This window comes from Lathyrus oleraceus, chromosome 6 (genome assembly GCF_024323335.1).
Source record: "Lathyrus oleraceus cultivar Zhongwan6 chromosome 6, CAAS_Psat_ZW6_1.0, whole genome shotgun sequence".
Lineage (NCBI taxonomy): Eukaryota > Viridiplantae > Streptophyta > Magnoliopsida > Fabales > Fabaceae > Lathyrus > Lathyrus oleraceus.
Window position 1 is genome coordinate 52,611,306 of NC_066584.1, and position 18,692 is coordinate 52,629,997.

Here is an 18,692-nt window from a genome sequence, read left to right on the forward strand (position 1 = left end):
ATACAAATTTATTTTACATATTCATCTAACACATGCATAACAACATGATTTGCGTACAAAGGCAATAATTAAGTGTCATGCGCACCTCCTCCAAAAACCTTAGGAACATTGGCAACAAGTGCATCAATATGGATTGGTAGGGATTTCAGGGAAGCAACATGTGACACTTGCCTATGGGAACACGAAGCTAGAGACACCTGAACTCCAAAACTAGGCACTTCTGCATCACATGAACTGGCACCATTTAGTGATCGCAAGGGTTAAGATCTCTTCTTACAAACATATGCATACCAGGACACTGAATTGTGCCTCAATCATTCTTGGTTGTCAGCCATTTTATATGTAAATGAACAAGAAAAAGCAGACAAAATCAAACTCAGATGACATAATCTAATAATGATGACAAAATCAAACAATGTGGACAAAATATAGAAGTGAACTTTCATATTTTTGGACAATTAAATTATGAGAAAATACATAAGTGAACTTTCGTATTTTCCTGAAACATAAAAATGGCAGAAAACATAGAAATGCCTCATGCCACCTCTGTAGAAAGTTAGTCAATTCAATTGATTAACCAAATGATATTCACCAAGAAAGAGAAGTCTCACAACGAGATTTCCTAGAGTATGATTTGTTGAGATCCATACCCATATTTGTCAGAAATCTTAAGAAACCATGAAAGTTTATTCATTAAAAAAAATTATCTCCTTGGTTCAACCTTGTGAATTTTTTCTAGAATATTGATTCAACCATGTGAATAACATTATCTCCTTAATTATAAGCTAGGATAATCTCTTATACAAGACTCCGATAGAGTCGAGTAAAGGTTGTTGCAGAATGGAAGCATGGAGCAGGATCATTGTAGCTAGCAAGATTGTTGGATCAAGATCATTAAAGTTCTTGAATATTGGTAGCTGAGTATAAGGGAATATCATTTTAGATATATGTTGGCTAAAACATTGTAAGAACTAGGGTGATCTCATTCTCTCATATGCATCTTTGCATGGGAAAAGCTTTTCCCATCTTGTAGAGATTTGCTGCTACCATAGTGTATTTTTCCACTAACCTTTTAATCTCCTTAACTTCGATATCACATGGAGGAAGCTCTTATGTCGCCAGGTAGCGTGGTATGGGTGTCATCTAGTTTGGATCATGGTCGACTCATTTGTCTTTGATTTCCTCTTTGTCTGTGATATGAGGAGCCAGGGTTTCTTCACATTTTTATTACGGTCGGGCTTTTTAGGTGTTGGCGAGCTTTGACAAAAGATCTTCCTGTGAGTTCTATTCTCTAGGCACATAGACTATTTCAAATAAATTCAAGTGCTTATCCAAGTATTTCACTTTTTGGAGGTATCTAATGAGTTGTGCTTCTTTCGTCTGGTATTCTCCAATGACTTTATTGGAGATTAGTTAAGAATTTATTCAAACTATGAGATTTGAAGAACCCATTTATTTGGCGAGGTTCATTTCAACAATGAGAGCTTCATACTTGACTTTTATTACTGGCTCTAAACTCGAACCACAAAGGTTGTAGTATGAGAATTTCGTCTGGGCCTTCCAGTACTACCTTGCGCCACTTTCTTTCAGTTTTGAGGCACCATGTACTGATAATGTCCATACATGGGGGACTTCCTCACCCACAGGGGAGCTGAAATCCACTAAAAAATTTGCTAGTACTTGAGACTTTATGCTTCCTCTAGGTACAAAATGGATGTCATACTCAGACATTTTGATTGATCATGACACCAACCATCTTGCCAAATCAATTTTATTTAGAATCTAGCGAATTGGATAATTTTTCTTTACCATCATCATACAATGTCTCTGAAAATAGGGACTCAACTTCCTCCTAATTTTCAAGATAACTAAAGCTAACCTTTCTATCTTTTTATATTTATGCTTCACGTTCTTGAATAATTTACTGATAAAATAGATCAGTTGTCTTATCTTATCTTTCTTTTAGATGAGCACCAAGCTCATCACATTTTCAGTAACCGAAAAATAGAGGTATAATAGTACACCTTCTTCTAGGTGCGCTAATACGTGCGAGGTTGCCAAAAAAACTCTTCAACCTCGTGAACTCCTCTTCACATTTTCCCATCCATTCAAACTTTTCATTCTTCTTAAAGGTGGCAAATAAGTGAAAGCCTTGTACCATGCACATGAAAGGAATCTAGATACAGCGACAAGACGCCCTATCAATTGTTGGAACTCCTTAACTATGGAAGGGATTCTTATGTCAGTGATGGTTTGACATTTATCAGAATTCACCTTTATTCCCCTTCTAGTAAACATGAAATCCATAAATTTACCTGATTCCCTTCCTCAATTTTTGCTCGTTTATCCTTGCCCAACTTGCATTTCTTTGCACCACTGGTTTTATTGAGAAGTTGATGGCGAGGAAATGACACACAACCCTAGTGTCAATTCCTAGCATATTAGAGGTAGTCCAAGTGAATAGATCAATATTTTTACGAGGTAGAACGATCAACTTCTTTTCTCTTATTTTTGTAAGGGAGGCACCCAACTTGGTGGTATGAAATTAAATTGGCCTGATCTTGGCCTCTTTTAAGTCTTCTCTGGGCATTATTCTTTCTCATCAGGCTTCTCCCAAATGTGTAAGTCAGGAAAGATTACCTCATATAGAGTTGGGCTTGGAGTCGCACATGTGGCCACCACCGTTTTCTTGACTCTTAAGATGTCTTGGTAACACTCGCAAGCAAATTTATGGTCTCCCTATATCACATTAATTCAATTGTCCTTCATCGGGTACTTCATGCATAAATAAAGGGTGGATACAATGACTCTAAAGTGGTTAAAATTAGGACACCCAATGATAATGTGTTTGCGAGATTATGAGTCTATCGGAATAACTAACTGCAATTGTACAGTCTATCGCGTAGTTTTAAAAGACATCGATCCCACAGAGACCAATAGTCAAATCTATCGTTTCTAATTGTTATGGTGTTTACCTAAGGAGAATGAATTATGAGTGGATGATAAAAAATTAAATAAATTTAATAAATTCAGGCAAATAATACCGGGATGTGGCTCTCATCAAACAACAGTACTCTTGATTGCTTCTAAATAGGATCGTTGTAAGGGGCAATATTTTCTACTTCGAAAAGAATGTAATTAAACAGGAATTATCGCTTCCGCGTATTCAAAACCGGATTTGACTCTCTAATCTATATTGTCCACTATCACGTGTGGCTGGTGCTTAATGCGTTAAAGTAGTAAATCCTATTTTAACAAATCAGACTCTTTACTTGGTTGAAAAGTAATTTTGATTGGAAAATTTAACTTAAAAGGGTTTCAGGCTTTCACTCTGGAAACCGGGTCCTAAACCTACAAGCGCATCCGCAAATAGTTTTAAAACCTCATTCTAGAAATATTAGACTTTCCTAGTTAATTAACAAAGCGCTTTCGCGGTATTCATTAATAAAAAACAAACCAATCTTATTCTTTAATGTGAGACGACTTTCGATCTTACTCGATGTTTTCACGACTCTACTTTCACAGTGACCGATTAAATTAAATTTAGAAAGATTGTATTAAAATCAAAACATCCCACAATCTAAATCCTAAAGAAGCAACAATTAGAGTACCGTCAAGTGATGGTCCTCATATCCCAGCGTTAATAAATTAGATGGATATGCTAATGACAAACACGAAAATATAAGTTTGAAGCTTAGAAGTAGACATTACAGAAAAGTAGTTTAAAGCAATACAGTGTGATAAATAAGACTTGTAAATAAAAGTAGTGCGAGGCAAGATAAATAAAGAGCGAGTAAATAAATAAAGCGGTAATAAAATGCACAATATGATAAAAACTTGCTCCAAATGGAGACTTGAATATAATACAAAGTAAATCGATGAAGACTTGTAAAGGAATATAAATGGCAGCAAGATTAAAATGCGAGAAAATAAAGTGGTCAAAACTTCGTACAAACTCAATACTCTCCGGTGTTATAACCCCTCGATGTGACGAGTTATAACTTTGATCGGTGATTTTCGTACTCAAGATTGTGCTAAGCTTGGATGCCTTGAAAAATGAAGTTTGAAGCCTATTTATAATGTTACTAAAACCTAAAATATCATGTGAAGCTTTCTCATTTCGTGGGAGGAAAAATAGGGGAACATGGGAAGAGTGGAAGACCAAGTGAGTCCATTTTCTAACCGTCTGTCTTTCACAAAGGATGACGAACGTCATGTCAAGGTGGCGAACGCCATCTTCCCAACATGTGGAAGAGTGGGTCAATCCACCCGTTGGTGAGTGGTACATGTCATTTCTAATATGGCCTTCCCCATTGCGAGCGCCATGTAGGTCGCCTTGTGTGCAATTTCCATTTTTTTCATTGTTTTGCATCCGAATTGTTTCCTTTCTTCGCATATGGTCCCAATATGGTTAAATACCTGGAACATAGACAAAGTACCCACATAACACTGGAAATAGGGATAAAATGATAGCATAAAATGTACAAAATGAGTCAAAATATTGGTGTAATTTGGTGTTATCATAATGTTGTATGATGAAGGGGCGTCTACGACAAGATACTAGAATTTGATTGTCTCGGCATTATCCTTTATCCTGAATGTAGTTTTAAGGTGATGCAACCCTTCACTAACACATGTTCTCTCGATAAACCAACTAGACATATGCTAAATGTATATAGGTATTCCAGATCTAAGTTGAGCCCTTCAAAGGCGTCCAAATACAAGAGGCGATCGAGCTTTCAGGGTTAATTAAAAGTTGTTTCACCTCTTAGATGAACATTTGGACAATTATAATTGTAGGATCATCCTTGTAGGAAGAATCCCAACAACGTTTTCTCTAGAAAAAATGACCTCAAGCGTTATGGTCGATTTTATTACGGGAGGCGCATCTCCAACAACCATGACTAGGCAGGCATATCTTCTTCGAGAAGAATTGCACTCATCATTATCGGAGATGCCTCCAACAATGGTATTGAGAGTGTGGTGAAGTGCTATGCATTTTAGGGTTTGGTTGTGACGACACATCTCTTTCATGGCAGCTCACAAATCTATTATGGCCTCGCTGCCACCATAATTGTTGCTACTAGCTGCAATGATGCTTTGTCGTGTCACCATGTTGAGGAAAATGACTGAGATGACTAAAAGTTGGATGTAAGTGTGGCCTAAATTAGTTTTACCGATGCCCCATGGTAGACGATAATTGTACTTCTTGAAAATACAATAAAGTGTCAGACACTCTTACATATGTGGAAAGTAATATAATCATATACATTAATCTACAAAGTTAGCGAATGATCCCTCAAAACTCCCAAAATTAGGATGATTATAGATATCAACTATGGGCCAGATCCTTGGAGGAAACCGATTTCCCCCACTTCCACGATAAACACATGAGAATAGGGAACACATCCTTTTCCTAGATCTCAAGAGCAGTTTCATTTTCTTTAGCTTTAATCATAGAATTTAATTGAAATGCACTGTCAGTGTAAAAAGATTTTACACATCCAGTTAATCATAGACGTTGAATGTTGGAGGAATTTTGACTTTTATTTTAACCATCTATGAAGTAATGCAAACGGATGATGGTGATGAATTGACGGTGTACAACTTTTTACACTAACAGTGTATAGTAATTAATCTCTTAATCAAATTGATTGACCCTTTTAATTACACCTCCCCTACCATGTTAGGGGAGCAGCGAGATAGTTATGGAGATGGACTTGGGTCCGGTGACCCGAAGACATGCCCACCCGTTTTTTGGTATGACCCATTTATAACTTCCTTAGGGTGACCGAATAATTATCCCCTCATAATGATAATTATCTTAGTCAAAATATGAGTTATTTATGAAGTATTATTGATTAATTGTTTTTTTCTTATAGCAAATAGATTAAAAGAATACAAAAGGTATTCTAGCCCATTACAAAACACATATCAAGAAGAGAAAATTCCCTACCAACACAAAGCTAACCTAAACACCTAATTGGATCCATGCTAAAGTCATAAAATTAGAGGTGGAATAAGGAATATCCCCAAAACAAGACCATCTCCAAGTCAACAATTTAATGTTTAAACAAATCTCATTTGTACAACATTTACCATCACTAAAAACTATCTCGTTTCTAGTCCTCCAGATGCACCAAACAACTGACAACCAAATGGTGGCCAACTGAATGGATCCAACTTGACTGTTTCTCAAACCACACCACTCCGAAAAGAACTTCCAACAACAACCTGCATAAACCGCCTGACTACCAACCTAAGATCCCATACGATCCCAAACCAAAGTAGAAATAGAGCAAGCAAAAAGAAGATAGTGCAAGGTTTCGTCTTCGTTATGACAGTAAACACAAGTTCTACTAATATTGCACAAACCTCTTTTAAACAATTGATTATTTGTTGCCAACCTATTCCAAACAATTCTCCATCCAAACATTAGGATTTTTGCATGTGCTTTAACCTTCCATAAGCACTTGAACGCACTCTTCTGATCCGTGGAAATCAACTCCTAAGTTCTAGTGTTCATCATTAACTGGTAAACCTCTCTAACATTAAAAGAAACTGATTCTTGATTCTTCCAAAGTAAGATACCCTTTGATCTCTCAGATCGAGTAAACGCAACGAGCCGGTTTTTAAGGTTCTGCAACCTAATCGAAACATCTCCATTTGTTGCCAGTTGAATACCAAAATCGCCCCAAGTCCAACTCCCATTCGCCCAAGTACCGATATTGGCTAGACGTTCTTCTTTCCTTTTGCTAATGAGGAAAAGATCATGAAAAGAAATTGCTATAGGAAAGGATCCATACCAATTTGCTGCCTAGAATGGAACTAAATTTCCATCACCATGTTTATAATTAATTAATCCTGCAAAACAAATACCAAGGTTAGTCGTAATGGTTCCGATCTTCAAAAGATCTTTCTACCAAGATGATGCTGACTTTCTGAAACTATATTTCTCCAACAGAATATGATGCTTCAAATCTCCATAACGAGCTTTGAGAATCCTTTGCCAGAGAGAGTTATCTTCAACAACAATCATCCACTTCCACTTTAAAAGTATAGTAGATTAAACTCAACTATACTTTTAATACCAAGCTCTCCCTGATCCTTCTCCTTGCACACAGAGTCTCACTTCACCCAATGAATAGTCGACTTTGCTACATACCCTCCCCAAAGAAACTGCTGCCTAATCTTATCTATCTCCTTCCATATACTCACATGGGCTTTGTAGAAAGAGAAAAAGAAAATGGGCAAATTGAACAGGATCAAATTAATGAGCGTAATTCTACCAACAAAAAAGAGAAACATCCCTTTCCAAAGAGCCAATTTGGATTTAAACTTATAAATAATAGGAGACCAAGTCTTGATCCTTCTAGGATTACAACCTATGCTTACTCACATTAATACCTATCAACCTGCTCTTATGAAAATTAACACAAAAAAACAAGAATAAATCCCCTATAATACTCATGAAAATTAACACCCAAAAACAAAGACTAAATCCCCTGTGATACTCCAAAGGTTGTTCCATTCCCTCGTCTTATTGATTAATTTTTGAGTGGACTACTTTGTCCCTTACCATTACAACTATTATTTTTTATTTAATTTAAATTTTTTCGTCAAATTATTTTCTATTTAATTTATGTTCTTTTAGTTTTATCAATAAATACATTATTTTTATTTCATCAATTCACCCTGCAAAGTTTGAGTTCTACTTTTTCGTTTAACGGGTTCATATTGTGATTTTTCAACCACTTCGTAATTGAAGCACGCCGCTCACTGGTTTGTATTCTGATTTTTCATTTCTTCTTCGCCATCCTTCCTCCTTCTACTCTGCAACGGAAGCTTCATGCGCCGTCTTGTTCTCCTGAAATGCACGCCGCCACAGTGATACGCCCCGCACTTGGCATCACTTTAGCGGCCAGCGGCTGCGATTTACTACCTTGTTTCAATGCATAATTTTGAGTTTTTTTTCAAAGTGTAACATTGTTTCGTTGTGGTTTTAGGGAGTAGGGTTGTGGTGAAATGGGTTGGAAAGCAGCTGAGAAACTGATTAGGCATTGGAAAGTTGTCAGAGGGGATAATGTAAGCCAAACCCTAATTCATTCTTTTATTCTCTCTATGCTCTTTCTTATTATTATCCTCTCATCTGTAACAGGTTATGATTACAAGGGGCAAAGATAAGGGCGAGACCGGAGTTATTAAGCGCGTTGTTCGCTCTCAGAATCGTGTTATTGTTGAAGGCAAAAATCTGGTTAGAGATCATCATCACAACTTGAAGAATCTCACTTGTTATGGTGTTAATTTCCTGGATTGATTTCCCACTTGTCTTTACAGGTAAAGAAGCATATCAAGCAAGGACAAGGTCATGAAGGGGGTATCTTTACCGTTGAAGCCCCACTTCATGCCTCCAATGTGCAAGTTCTTGATCCAGTCACAGGGTATTTTTTACCTTTCTTCACAATTTGAACTTTTCAATTGAGTATTCAGAGATTGGGGATAGATAACATTAATCAAGGCAACCTTTACTTATGCAGGAAGCCTTGCAAGGTTGGAACTAAGTATCTTGAAGATGGTACCAAAGTCAGAGTGTCCAGGGGAATAGGAGCTTCTGGCTCCATTATTCCTCGTCCTGAGATCTTAAAGATTAGAACTACACCAAGACCTTCCGTCGGTAAGTATCTTTAAATATTACCATTTTTTTTTCTTGTTAAAGCTGTTGAGAAAGGCTTTGAAAGTGAGGAACTGAAACCAAACTTGGATTGACATGTGAAAGGCGTGTACAATAATCCAATAGTGTGGCATATATAAACTAGAGATAGCAATTAGTCGCTTACTATTTCCCAAAGGGTATGACTCATTGAGACATACATTGATTATTTATATCAATTAATTGTAAGGATCTATCTATGCTCTCTTTTGGCTGGTGTTTGTAGACATACATTGATTATTAAAAAAAAAACACAGATAAGTAGACATGCCTAGTCAACCATAAGCTTGTTGTCATGCTTGTCATGGAAAAAAGCCAAACTGCCTCACACCTTATAGACATATTCTTAAGTTATTCCTTTTGTTGAAATGCATAACTATAAATGTTTAGTTAGTTAGCACAACATAAAAGAATGCCTCTAGAAAAGTTGGGTGCCAGTAGATTAAGGTCTAGCTTGGATTAGATTCTAACTTGTGAGACTTGATTAAAATAAGTTTGTGGTTTTTGACTTAGTAGAAAGTCCTTATAAGTTTAGAGATGTCTATGTAAAAGTTGAATGAAAGGGAGCTTCTAAAAATTTGAAATGTAGATAGAAACTGATTTCAACTTATACAACAAGCTGTTGTTTGAAAATAACATAGTTAGGAAGATTCTTATAGTATTTTTTCATGATCACTATTTTTGAAGACGTGAATCCAAAGGACTGTAAATGTTGTAGAGTGTCGATCATTAAAGGTGTAAGATTAATTAAGTTCCTTTCCATTGCCTTACAAACCTTGCTTCTTGGAAATGTATTTCTTTTCTTTTCTCTACGTAGACAAATGCAATAATGGACATGCATTGCTTATGTAGAAACTCAAGTAGAGTGCTACATTTGTAAAATTAAGTACAAATACAATAAGAGACATACATACAATATTACTCAAACACAGGGATCCCGTATGAAAATTTTACCCATAAACGTTAGTATGAATTTAATATAAAACCAAATCTTAAATCGATAGAGAAAATTGATACTTCAAAAAGTTTATGCCATAGGTCATTGTAGATATATAATAAATGCTAAGACTTAGGTGGTTATAGATTTTGTAGTAAGGAGAGTAGATCAAATGCAGAGAAGTTAAACAACTAGAGTTAGAGGAAGATCTAGAAAAACTATAAGAGAAGTTATTAAGAAACACCTCGAGATTAACGATTTGGATAGAAGTATGGTTCTGGATAGAACATTATGGTGAAAGTTAACCCATGTAGCTGACTCCACTTATTGGGATAAAGCTTGTTTGTTCTTGGTGTTACATTATGTATTGGTGGTACAAAGTTGTAAAATGCAGCTAGCAATTGACCGACGCTTCCAACATCTGTATTATTTTGAATCAGTGTTGTTAAATAGTCCGCAATATACTATTTAGTACAGAGTGTTGTCAAACAACTGCTATAGCAGCATTATAGGCTTATAGCACTGTTACATCGATTTTTTTTGACAATCCGCTATCTTCTGCTAGCTGCAATTGATAACACTGTTTTGCAGCATTGGGCTCTCTTGTATAACCCTAATGTATTGAATTGAGTAATTTGGATTGATGGATTTAAGCTGAGTAATGAATTGAGTCATAATCCCAGTTCATTGCAGATGTAATTGGTGTGAACTCATTCTCGTGTTCCCATGTCATTCATTCCCTTGAGCTATTTCATCTTCCGTTCCCATGTCATTCATTCCCTTGAGCTATTTCATCTTCCGTTCCCATGTCATTCATTCCCTTGAGCTATTTCATCTTCTGTTTTAATTCTTAAATGTGTGAAATTTAGGATAGACATATAAAATTAGTCGGAAGGAAACCCATGCTTTTTTAGTTATGAAAGATGCATTTTTCAGAAACCCTACAGAGTATCTTATAGTTAACTTGTTTGTTAATTAATTTTTGACAGCTGGTCCCAAGGACACTCCAATGGAACATGTGTATGAGAAGACATACGATGCTAAAACAGGAAGGGGCATGCCTGAACTTTAAGGAAGGAGATAGATCAATTTAGTACCTTATCTAATTAGATAGTTGCTATCTCAATGAGCATGGTATGGTATCAATTTAGTCGCATCATGAATCGGTTTAATAAATCGCTTTCAGATTTATGTTATTTTTGAAGATGCTACTGTCCTGCTATTGCACCACCGTGGTAGTGTTTAACCTCCATATATTTAAATGGATTTCTCAACTTTGAACTTCTCTAATTCTTTTGAATTTCTTTGCAAACAATTGGGAGAAAATCTAGAAAGAACAAATTTTCATAGCAGGTTGAACTATGAGGAGGAGATTTATGTATTTTTTATGGGTTAAATATCTTTTGTCCATCTAAATATATCATATTTCAATTTTAGTCTCCAAAAAATTTAGGGGTTACTCTTTCCATTCCGTTCAATAGGGTGTGTTCACATTTTTGAAAATCCGAAAATGTCCCTGTTGTGTTCGGAAATGTATATTCAAACGCACTTAAAATCACACAAACAAAGACGATGCAAGCGAGACACCTCTTATTTTGTCAAATTTTTTTCTTCAAAAATGCATCTCCATATAGCATCTCCGGAATCTGGTCCGGAGATGTATTTCCGTAAAATGCAATTAAAGAAGATTCTGATGTATGCTAATGATAAATTAATGACCAAGCATAAACTAATAAGAGTATTTTGATAATTCAAATGTTATAACTAGTTATAACAAGACAAAAGTCACTTTTGAGCGGAAGAAACATGAAAAGTATCGTCGGTGTAATTGGTTAATGTAATCATGCAACCGGTTATCATTGAAGGGGAATTAATTTTGTATCAGCTGTAATCGATTATAGGTTCGAGTTTTTAGTTTTTTCAGTTATTTCCTTATGTGACATGCATTCCAATCATTATGTGATGCTTGTATAAATATCGTGGAGGCATCCTCATTATTGTTAGTGCAAAATTACTTCTCACCCTCAATTACCTCTCTCTCAATTCCTCTCTCCCTTTTTCACACTCTAATTTTCTCCATTATTCATAAATTTGTGGTTCCAACTTTTAACATTTCGCATCAAGAGCATAAATTTGGTCTAAATTGAAAGAATCACTACAAACCTACTCATCCTTGATGCGAAGAATTACGATAAATGGTGCAAACAAATGAAAGTGTTGTTTGGATACCAAGATGTTCTTGAAGTGATCAAGAACAAGGTGAATTCTCTTCTCGAAGGTGCAAGGGATGCATAGCGAGCAACACATAAGGACGATAAGAAGAAAAGATTTTAAGGCATTATTTTTGATTCATCAATGTGTGGATGATGACAACTTTGAGAAAGTTGCTCATCATGAATCATCAAAGTAAGCGTGAGAAATTTTAGAGAAGACATACGAATGGGATGATAAGGCGAAGGTGGTGAGGTTACAAACTCATAAGCGTCAACTTGAATTGATTCAAATGAAAGAAAAGGGGATGATCAACGATTTCACAACAAGAATCACTCAATTAATGAATCAAGTGAAGGCACGTGGAGAAATAGTCACGAAGCAGTATGTTGTTGCGAAAAATCTTGTGTTCTTTAACGCCAAGATTTGACAACGTGGTTGTAGCGATTGAGGAATTGAAGGATCTTGCGACGATGAACAAAAAGGAGTTACAAAGCTCACTTAAGGCTCATGAGCACAGGACGAAGGAGAGAAATAATGATAAGGTAAATGCGGAGATCGCTTTTCAAACTCGTTTCAATGAGAAAGACAAGAGATCGAAAGAAAAATGACTCATGAAGAGTAAATAAAATTTTCATAATTTTGGTGGAAGAGAGTCCCAAAATTTCAAGAATTCGACTTGTTAAAGGGGCGAGAGCAACTGCAACAAAAATGATGGTCAATGCAACTTTAGAGGTCAAAAGGAGAGGCTTGACAAAAGTAACGAGCAATGCTTTAAGTGTCAAACGTTCAGCCATTTTGCAAGAGAGTGCAATGCAAATAAGAAGGAACCTCAAGGAGATGAAGTCAAGGTTGCTAAACAAGAGAGTGATGAGGAAAATATACTATTGATCATGATCACATAAGGCGAATGCAGCAGCAGCAGGCTGCGGGACAACAACAACAATAATTATGGAAATGCTACAAAAATAGGCTGTAACCGGTTACTTGAAAGTTATAATCGGTTACATGCAAAAGAAAAATGTCATGGTAACTGTGTTACCGGTTTGATGCAATTTAGAACATGATTATCTTGACTACTTTTTCTTGGTGCACTAGGTCCTGTTGGAGGAGCAAAGGATGGTATGAAGGTGGATTGAAGTGCAAAAAAAAAAAGGACGGAAGGCATGGCAAACTTGGAAGAAAATTGGTGATCAAGTGGAAACCAAATGGAAGCTTGAAGAGAAATAGGTCTTAGGACTTTCTTAGGGTTCAAGAAAACTTGTAAAAAGACCTTGTATACTTGTAGCATTTTGATGTATTTCACATATTATAACATATAACTTGGTTAAATCAATGCAAATGAAAAATGTTTATATATGATACTCTTAAATTCATGTCTGGTGTAAATAGAAATGACAATCACTTTATTAGGAATGTTTATGATATGCTAGTGAACAAAGGAAATATTGGAAAACAAAGTTACTAAATCAAATAATTAGATCCAAAAGAGTAACACTTTGTTCATAAGACATTATTTTCATTCTTCCCATGGTAATCATGTAATGACAAAAAAATAACATAGACTTTAGACATGCAATAACATCAATGTGAATGAATAACAAAAGATTGTAAAACCTTATAAATCACATTAATCCCAACTATACTTATGAAAATGTCAGGACAACAATGCAATGAATGAAAAAATGATGCTTGAGAAAGTAGAGGACTAAAACAATGGTTTTCTCTTTACCTTATTGATGAATGAGAACCGATGGAATATATGCTATGCATGATGATGAAAGTTATTGAGGTGTTCTCATGCCATGAATATATGAACTTGTCAAAATAACCAACACATTCAAAATGATCTTTGATCCTCAGTTTTTGAAATTGACTTATGCATGAAAATGGGACCTTATGACCAGATGAAATGGTCATAAGAAATGAGATGGCAGAACCGAAATAAGACGACCAATAATATACCCTCTTTGTATTGGCTTATAACTCCTACTTGGGTTATGGTAAAGAAACTTAGAGACAAAGTCACCATTTCTTATTTAGGAAAAATAGAGATGTCTCGCTTACGAAGTGCTAAAATATGTGTATAAAAGATGCGTCAAGAGATGCATTTTTTCGAATTTTAAAGGCAATTATGACTCTTCACAATTGTGGAGGAGCACCTCTAAAGGTGGAAAGAGTAAGCCCAAAAGTTATTCAAACATTATTTCCCCAATTTTTTTTTTATCTCTAATTAACTTTCATTGATATGGCATAATATGACACACCATGTAGCATGAAAATGTGATAAAGATGATGATATGAGGAATGACATGACCATTTGACTCTTTTATATGAATAAATTAAATATGGATTGATATTTTGAACACTAAATCTGACACATAAAATAAAAAAGATGAAGATTCGTAACAAAATATCAGAATATGTCATTAAATTATTGCAGAACATATATATATATATATATATATATATATATATATATATATATATATATATATATATATATATATATATATATATATATATATATATATATATAAAATTGAATTTGTAACCCGTCAATAGATAAATATAAATATCATTAGACATGGAAATCATCTTATCATAGTCATACATGAAGAAAAAAAAGAGAGTAAATAATGGTAATGGTAAATTTAAGGTTCAACGTAGGAATACTGATGCATATGCAATGTTGATATTTTTAAAGACAATTTTTATCATTCTCAAGCTAATAGGAAACACAAGAATAAGAATATTGGTGCATATGCAATGTTGATATTTTTAAAGGCAACTTTTATCATCCTCAAACTAATAAAAAATGCAAGTACAACAAAGATTGTGTTGGGCATGTGTAGATGACATATCATCTCTTCGTTTTGTGTTAGGAAACTTTTGCCATTTGGTATAGAATTTTTCAGTGGGTAGGATGACTAAGGGTTTTTACTTGCTTGATCTTAAGGATATTTTAGTTCTTCCAAGATTTTGGATATGAAAACACGCGTCTTTAGGCTTAATTTCGACCCGACATTCTGTGATCTAGAATATTTGGGAATTAGGGAACAAAGTTATTTTTTTGCAGGTAAAGATTGAAGGTTAATTATTGTATGCCTACGATAATTAGTTTGGGGTGGAAGTGGATTCAGTCCCATGCTTCAGGTTTCTTCATTTTTCTGGTTGACTAGGAGTGCGACCATGTCAAGTGGCTGCGCATTTAGGGGTGTGTTGGATGGTCATATGACATCCTTTTGTTTTATACATATGGATATGTCTACCTTTTTCCGACTTGCTCTCTTAGGAGGTTTGTGAGCTAGGAGATTCATGATAGTCTTGACAATGTTTTTGGTCAATTTGTGTTTTCCTTGTGAGGTGGTAGGGTGTTTGTTCCTGTTTGAGTTCCTCTTTAGATTCTAGTTAGGGTTGGGTTGTTGTTCTTGAGTAATTTTTGTGCTCTTAACTTTATTTTTAATCTCTTTAAGTATCGGTTATTTTATTTTTAATATATGACTCCTATTTTTCTATTAAAAAAAGAAAACTAAGATAATGCAAATCAAGTCAAAGTCCATACTTCAAATTGTTGAATATTATTTTGCAGGTCATAGAAGATGCTTTTGATGACGACAACTATTAAAGATGAACATGCAACTAAGTGTTTAATGATAATAACGACTAAAGTTAAGCAAAGAGCGGTTGAAGATGCAAACCAAATTATTAGGGTTTGATAGACTTGACTCTAATGATGATAGCAACCAAGTAGAATATAACTCAAGTCTCATCTCAAAGTAAACTCAAACAAGTGTATATAAGGATGAAGCATCTCACAAATCTTGAAATATATGAAAGTCTACCTCGACAAGTATGAGTGAATACATTGTAAAAGCATAATGATTTTCTTGTAAAAATGCATGACTAATCACGACTGCACGCGCGCGCGCACACACACACAAGCACACACGCAAGCACGCACACACACTATATTCATTTTTTTTATTATATCATTAATTATAAAATTAAATTCATAAAAATAAAATACAATTAATTTTTTTTATTATTACTATAATTTTTTATACAAATGGAAAAAGAAAAAAATATCTAGAAAATAAATTTCACTAGCATAAGCTAGAAGGAAAGTGATGATTCCACCGAGAGATTCTACAAAAGAATAAAACACCGCATCATTATCAACTTTATGATTTGTTAAATTGTCAACACAAATTTGTTAATATTTATAAAAATATCTTTTTGTCTCTAATACAAATTATTTAAAATACAAAAATACTCTTTAGTTTTCTTTTATAAATACTCTCTCTCTCACACACACACACATTAATATTTACAATATAAAAATTACTAATTTATCCCTAATACAAATTATTTAAAATACGAAAAAAAAATATTTTTATTTTTTATTAAAAAATACTCTCTCTCTCTCTCTCTCTCTCTCTCTCTCTCTCTCTCTCTCTCTCTCTCTCTCTCTCTCTCTCTCTCTCTCTCTCTCTCTCTCTCTCTCTCTCTCTCTCTCTCTCTCCTATGTTAATATTTACAATACATTAATACTCTTTTGTCCCTAGTACAAGTTATTTAAAATATGAAAATACCATTTTTTAATTAAAAAAATCTATTTTGTGTGAGCGCGCTAATACTTACATTTATAAAGGACATTGCAGTAAATTTTACTTTATTTTATTTGTCTTGTCCACAATACTACATAAAAGGAATTTCACAACGGTTGGAAAAAAGATACCATCATGTTTGACCAACCGTTGTAAGGTAATTGATGGTTGTATGTATAATGTTTTCCACCACAGCCGTGTGACCGTGGTTATAGGCTATGTAGCACTCTACCTACCATAACAGTTACTTTAAACAACCGTTGTGATATTTTTAACGCATAACGTTAAACAACGGTTGCTATACACGATCGTTGTGATATATACACCGAGTTTATTATAAATCATGTGAAATGCTTATTGCGCCAATGTTCCCCAAACATATAATATGATAAATTAAGTTATATTAGAAGATGAAGTTCACGTTCAATGCTTGACAAGAGTTCTTCAACTAAGTTATCTGTATTTTTCTCTTTAAAATTAGAATTTTGTTTAATGCTCCTAGTTCTTCAACCTCACATTCCTTCACCATTAACTCATTTTGCAAAATATTTTTTAATTTGTAAAAAAAATTAGAGGTTGAGAAAAGGGTGGTGGTACAACTACAAGTATTAAATAAAATTCTAACGATTAAAGAACGAAATGCAGATAATGGAATGAAGAGTTCTTGTAAAGAATTGAACGTATATTTGTTTTCTAATATAACTTCATCTAACATATTATAATTTTCTAATGCAATCTGAAAAGTTATATATTTGGTAAGTGATTGAAAAAACACTTAAACCACATAAGATATAATAAACTCATTTTTTAAACAAATATTAACAACAACATTCATCAACATCAAACCTTAAACAATATACAAGATACAACAAACATATCAACTTATAGAATGTTTTAGAAACATAAACTATAGTGAATATGAGTATGTAAGGCAGTCATTTGCTAAGATTTGATGCAACAAAGGTAACCTTCGAAGAAGACGAGTTGACTACATAAGTTTGGGGTTTCCATATGAGAGATATGAGTGACAAAGGTGTTAGAGTTTTATTTTGAGAGAGACGAGTGAAAGAGATGTTAGAGTTTTGTTTTGAGAGAGACGAGTGAAAGAGATGTCAGGGTTTTGTTTTGAGAGAGACGAGTGAAAGAGATGTCAGGATTTTATTTTGAGAGAGACGATTGTAATGTACTAAAGCGAGAGATATTTTCGCTTATATATAAATAAGTAACACCTTTCACTACGGTTGATAATCAAACAGTGATGAAATAATTACAACTTACATCACGATTGATTATAAGAACCGTGGTGATATACAAAGTCAAACCCATTATGTCACGATAAATAAAAAAATATTGGTGCTGAGATGCGAATTCTTTCACTCCAGGTACATTTCACTACGGTTGGTACCTATGACCGATGTGAAATGTCTTTTAGTAAATACAAAAAAAAATGCTAAAAAAAGAGTTATTACCACAATAAATTTGAATGTCTTTGTAAAATAGGTGTTACGAACATCTATCAAACAATGTACGCGACAAAAAGTTGTCCAGTACTTTAATAATTTGTGATGTACTTTTATGTCTATTACTTACGCATTTGCAAATCAAACACACCCCAAGATATGAAATATTTGAACTTGTCATTATGATGTACAATACATAATGATATTAAACATTAACCGACTCTGAGATAAACTTAATAATAGAGTTGGAGTCAAACTAACACATAAGATATTTGATGTTAAGTTCTCAGACTATATGCAAACCATGATATAACACCATCAGGTCAACATGAAGGATGTTGGAATAACCAACATTAAGCATAAAACCGTGAACTCAAACACCATAAGCATTTCGAATCAATTCACCAAAACTCGAGACAACGACATTATTGTAACTATTTTCATCAACATTTAAAATCATATTACTATTTTAAATACATTCCACGTGACCGTTTTTATTAAATGAAATATATTATACTTGAAAAAATACACGTGGAATTTAAAAAAAAAATATAATAAAAAAAGAGATATTAATAATTATCTCTCTGGACCCATAGTTAAAATAACAAATAAAATAAAATAATTATAATATTAAATTTAAATTTAAATTATTTTTAAAAAGTAATGATGTAAAAAAAAGTAAAGATGTAAAATGATTAATAAAATTTATTTAATAGAAACATTTAAGATTGTTAAACTTAAGATATATAAATAAATAGATGTCA

The 18,692-nt window shown here is 34.0% G+C and overlaps 1 protein-coding gene across 2 annotated transcripts; it reads left to right on the forward strand.

Moving 5' to 3' along the window:
- Nucleotides 1-7,379: 7,379 nt before the first annotated feature.
- Nucleotides 7,380-10,921, forward strand: LOC127092335 (uncharacterized). Of its 2 annotated transcripts, none has more exons than XM_051031184.1 (6): nucleotides 7,380-7,521; nucleotides 8,007-8,085; nucleotides 8,159-8,254; nucleotides 8,338-8,441; nucleotides 8,538-8,674; nucleotides 10,637-10,921. In XM_051031184.1, the coding sequence occupies exons 2-6, from the start codon at nucleotides 8,026-8,028 to the stop codon at nucleotides 10,717-10,719; spliced, it is 480 nt and encodes a 159-aa protein (XP_050887141.1). In that variant the 5' UTR covers nucleotides 7,380-7,521; nucleotides 8,007-8,025; the 3' UTR covers nucleotides 10,720-10,921. The 2 variants fall into 2 exon arrangements, with proteins under 2 accessions (XP_050887141.1, XP_050887140.1); XM_051031183.1 differs by lacking the exon at nucleotides 7,380-7,521 and adding an exon at nucleotides 7,618-7,782.
- The last annotated feature ends 7,771 nt before the right edge of the window (nucleotides 10,922-18,692 follow it).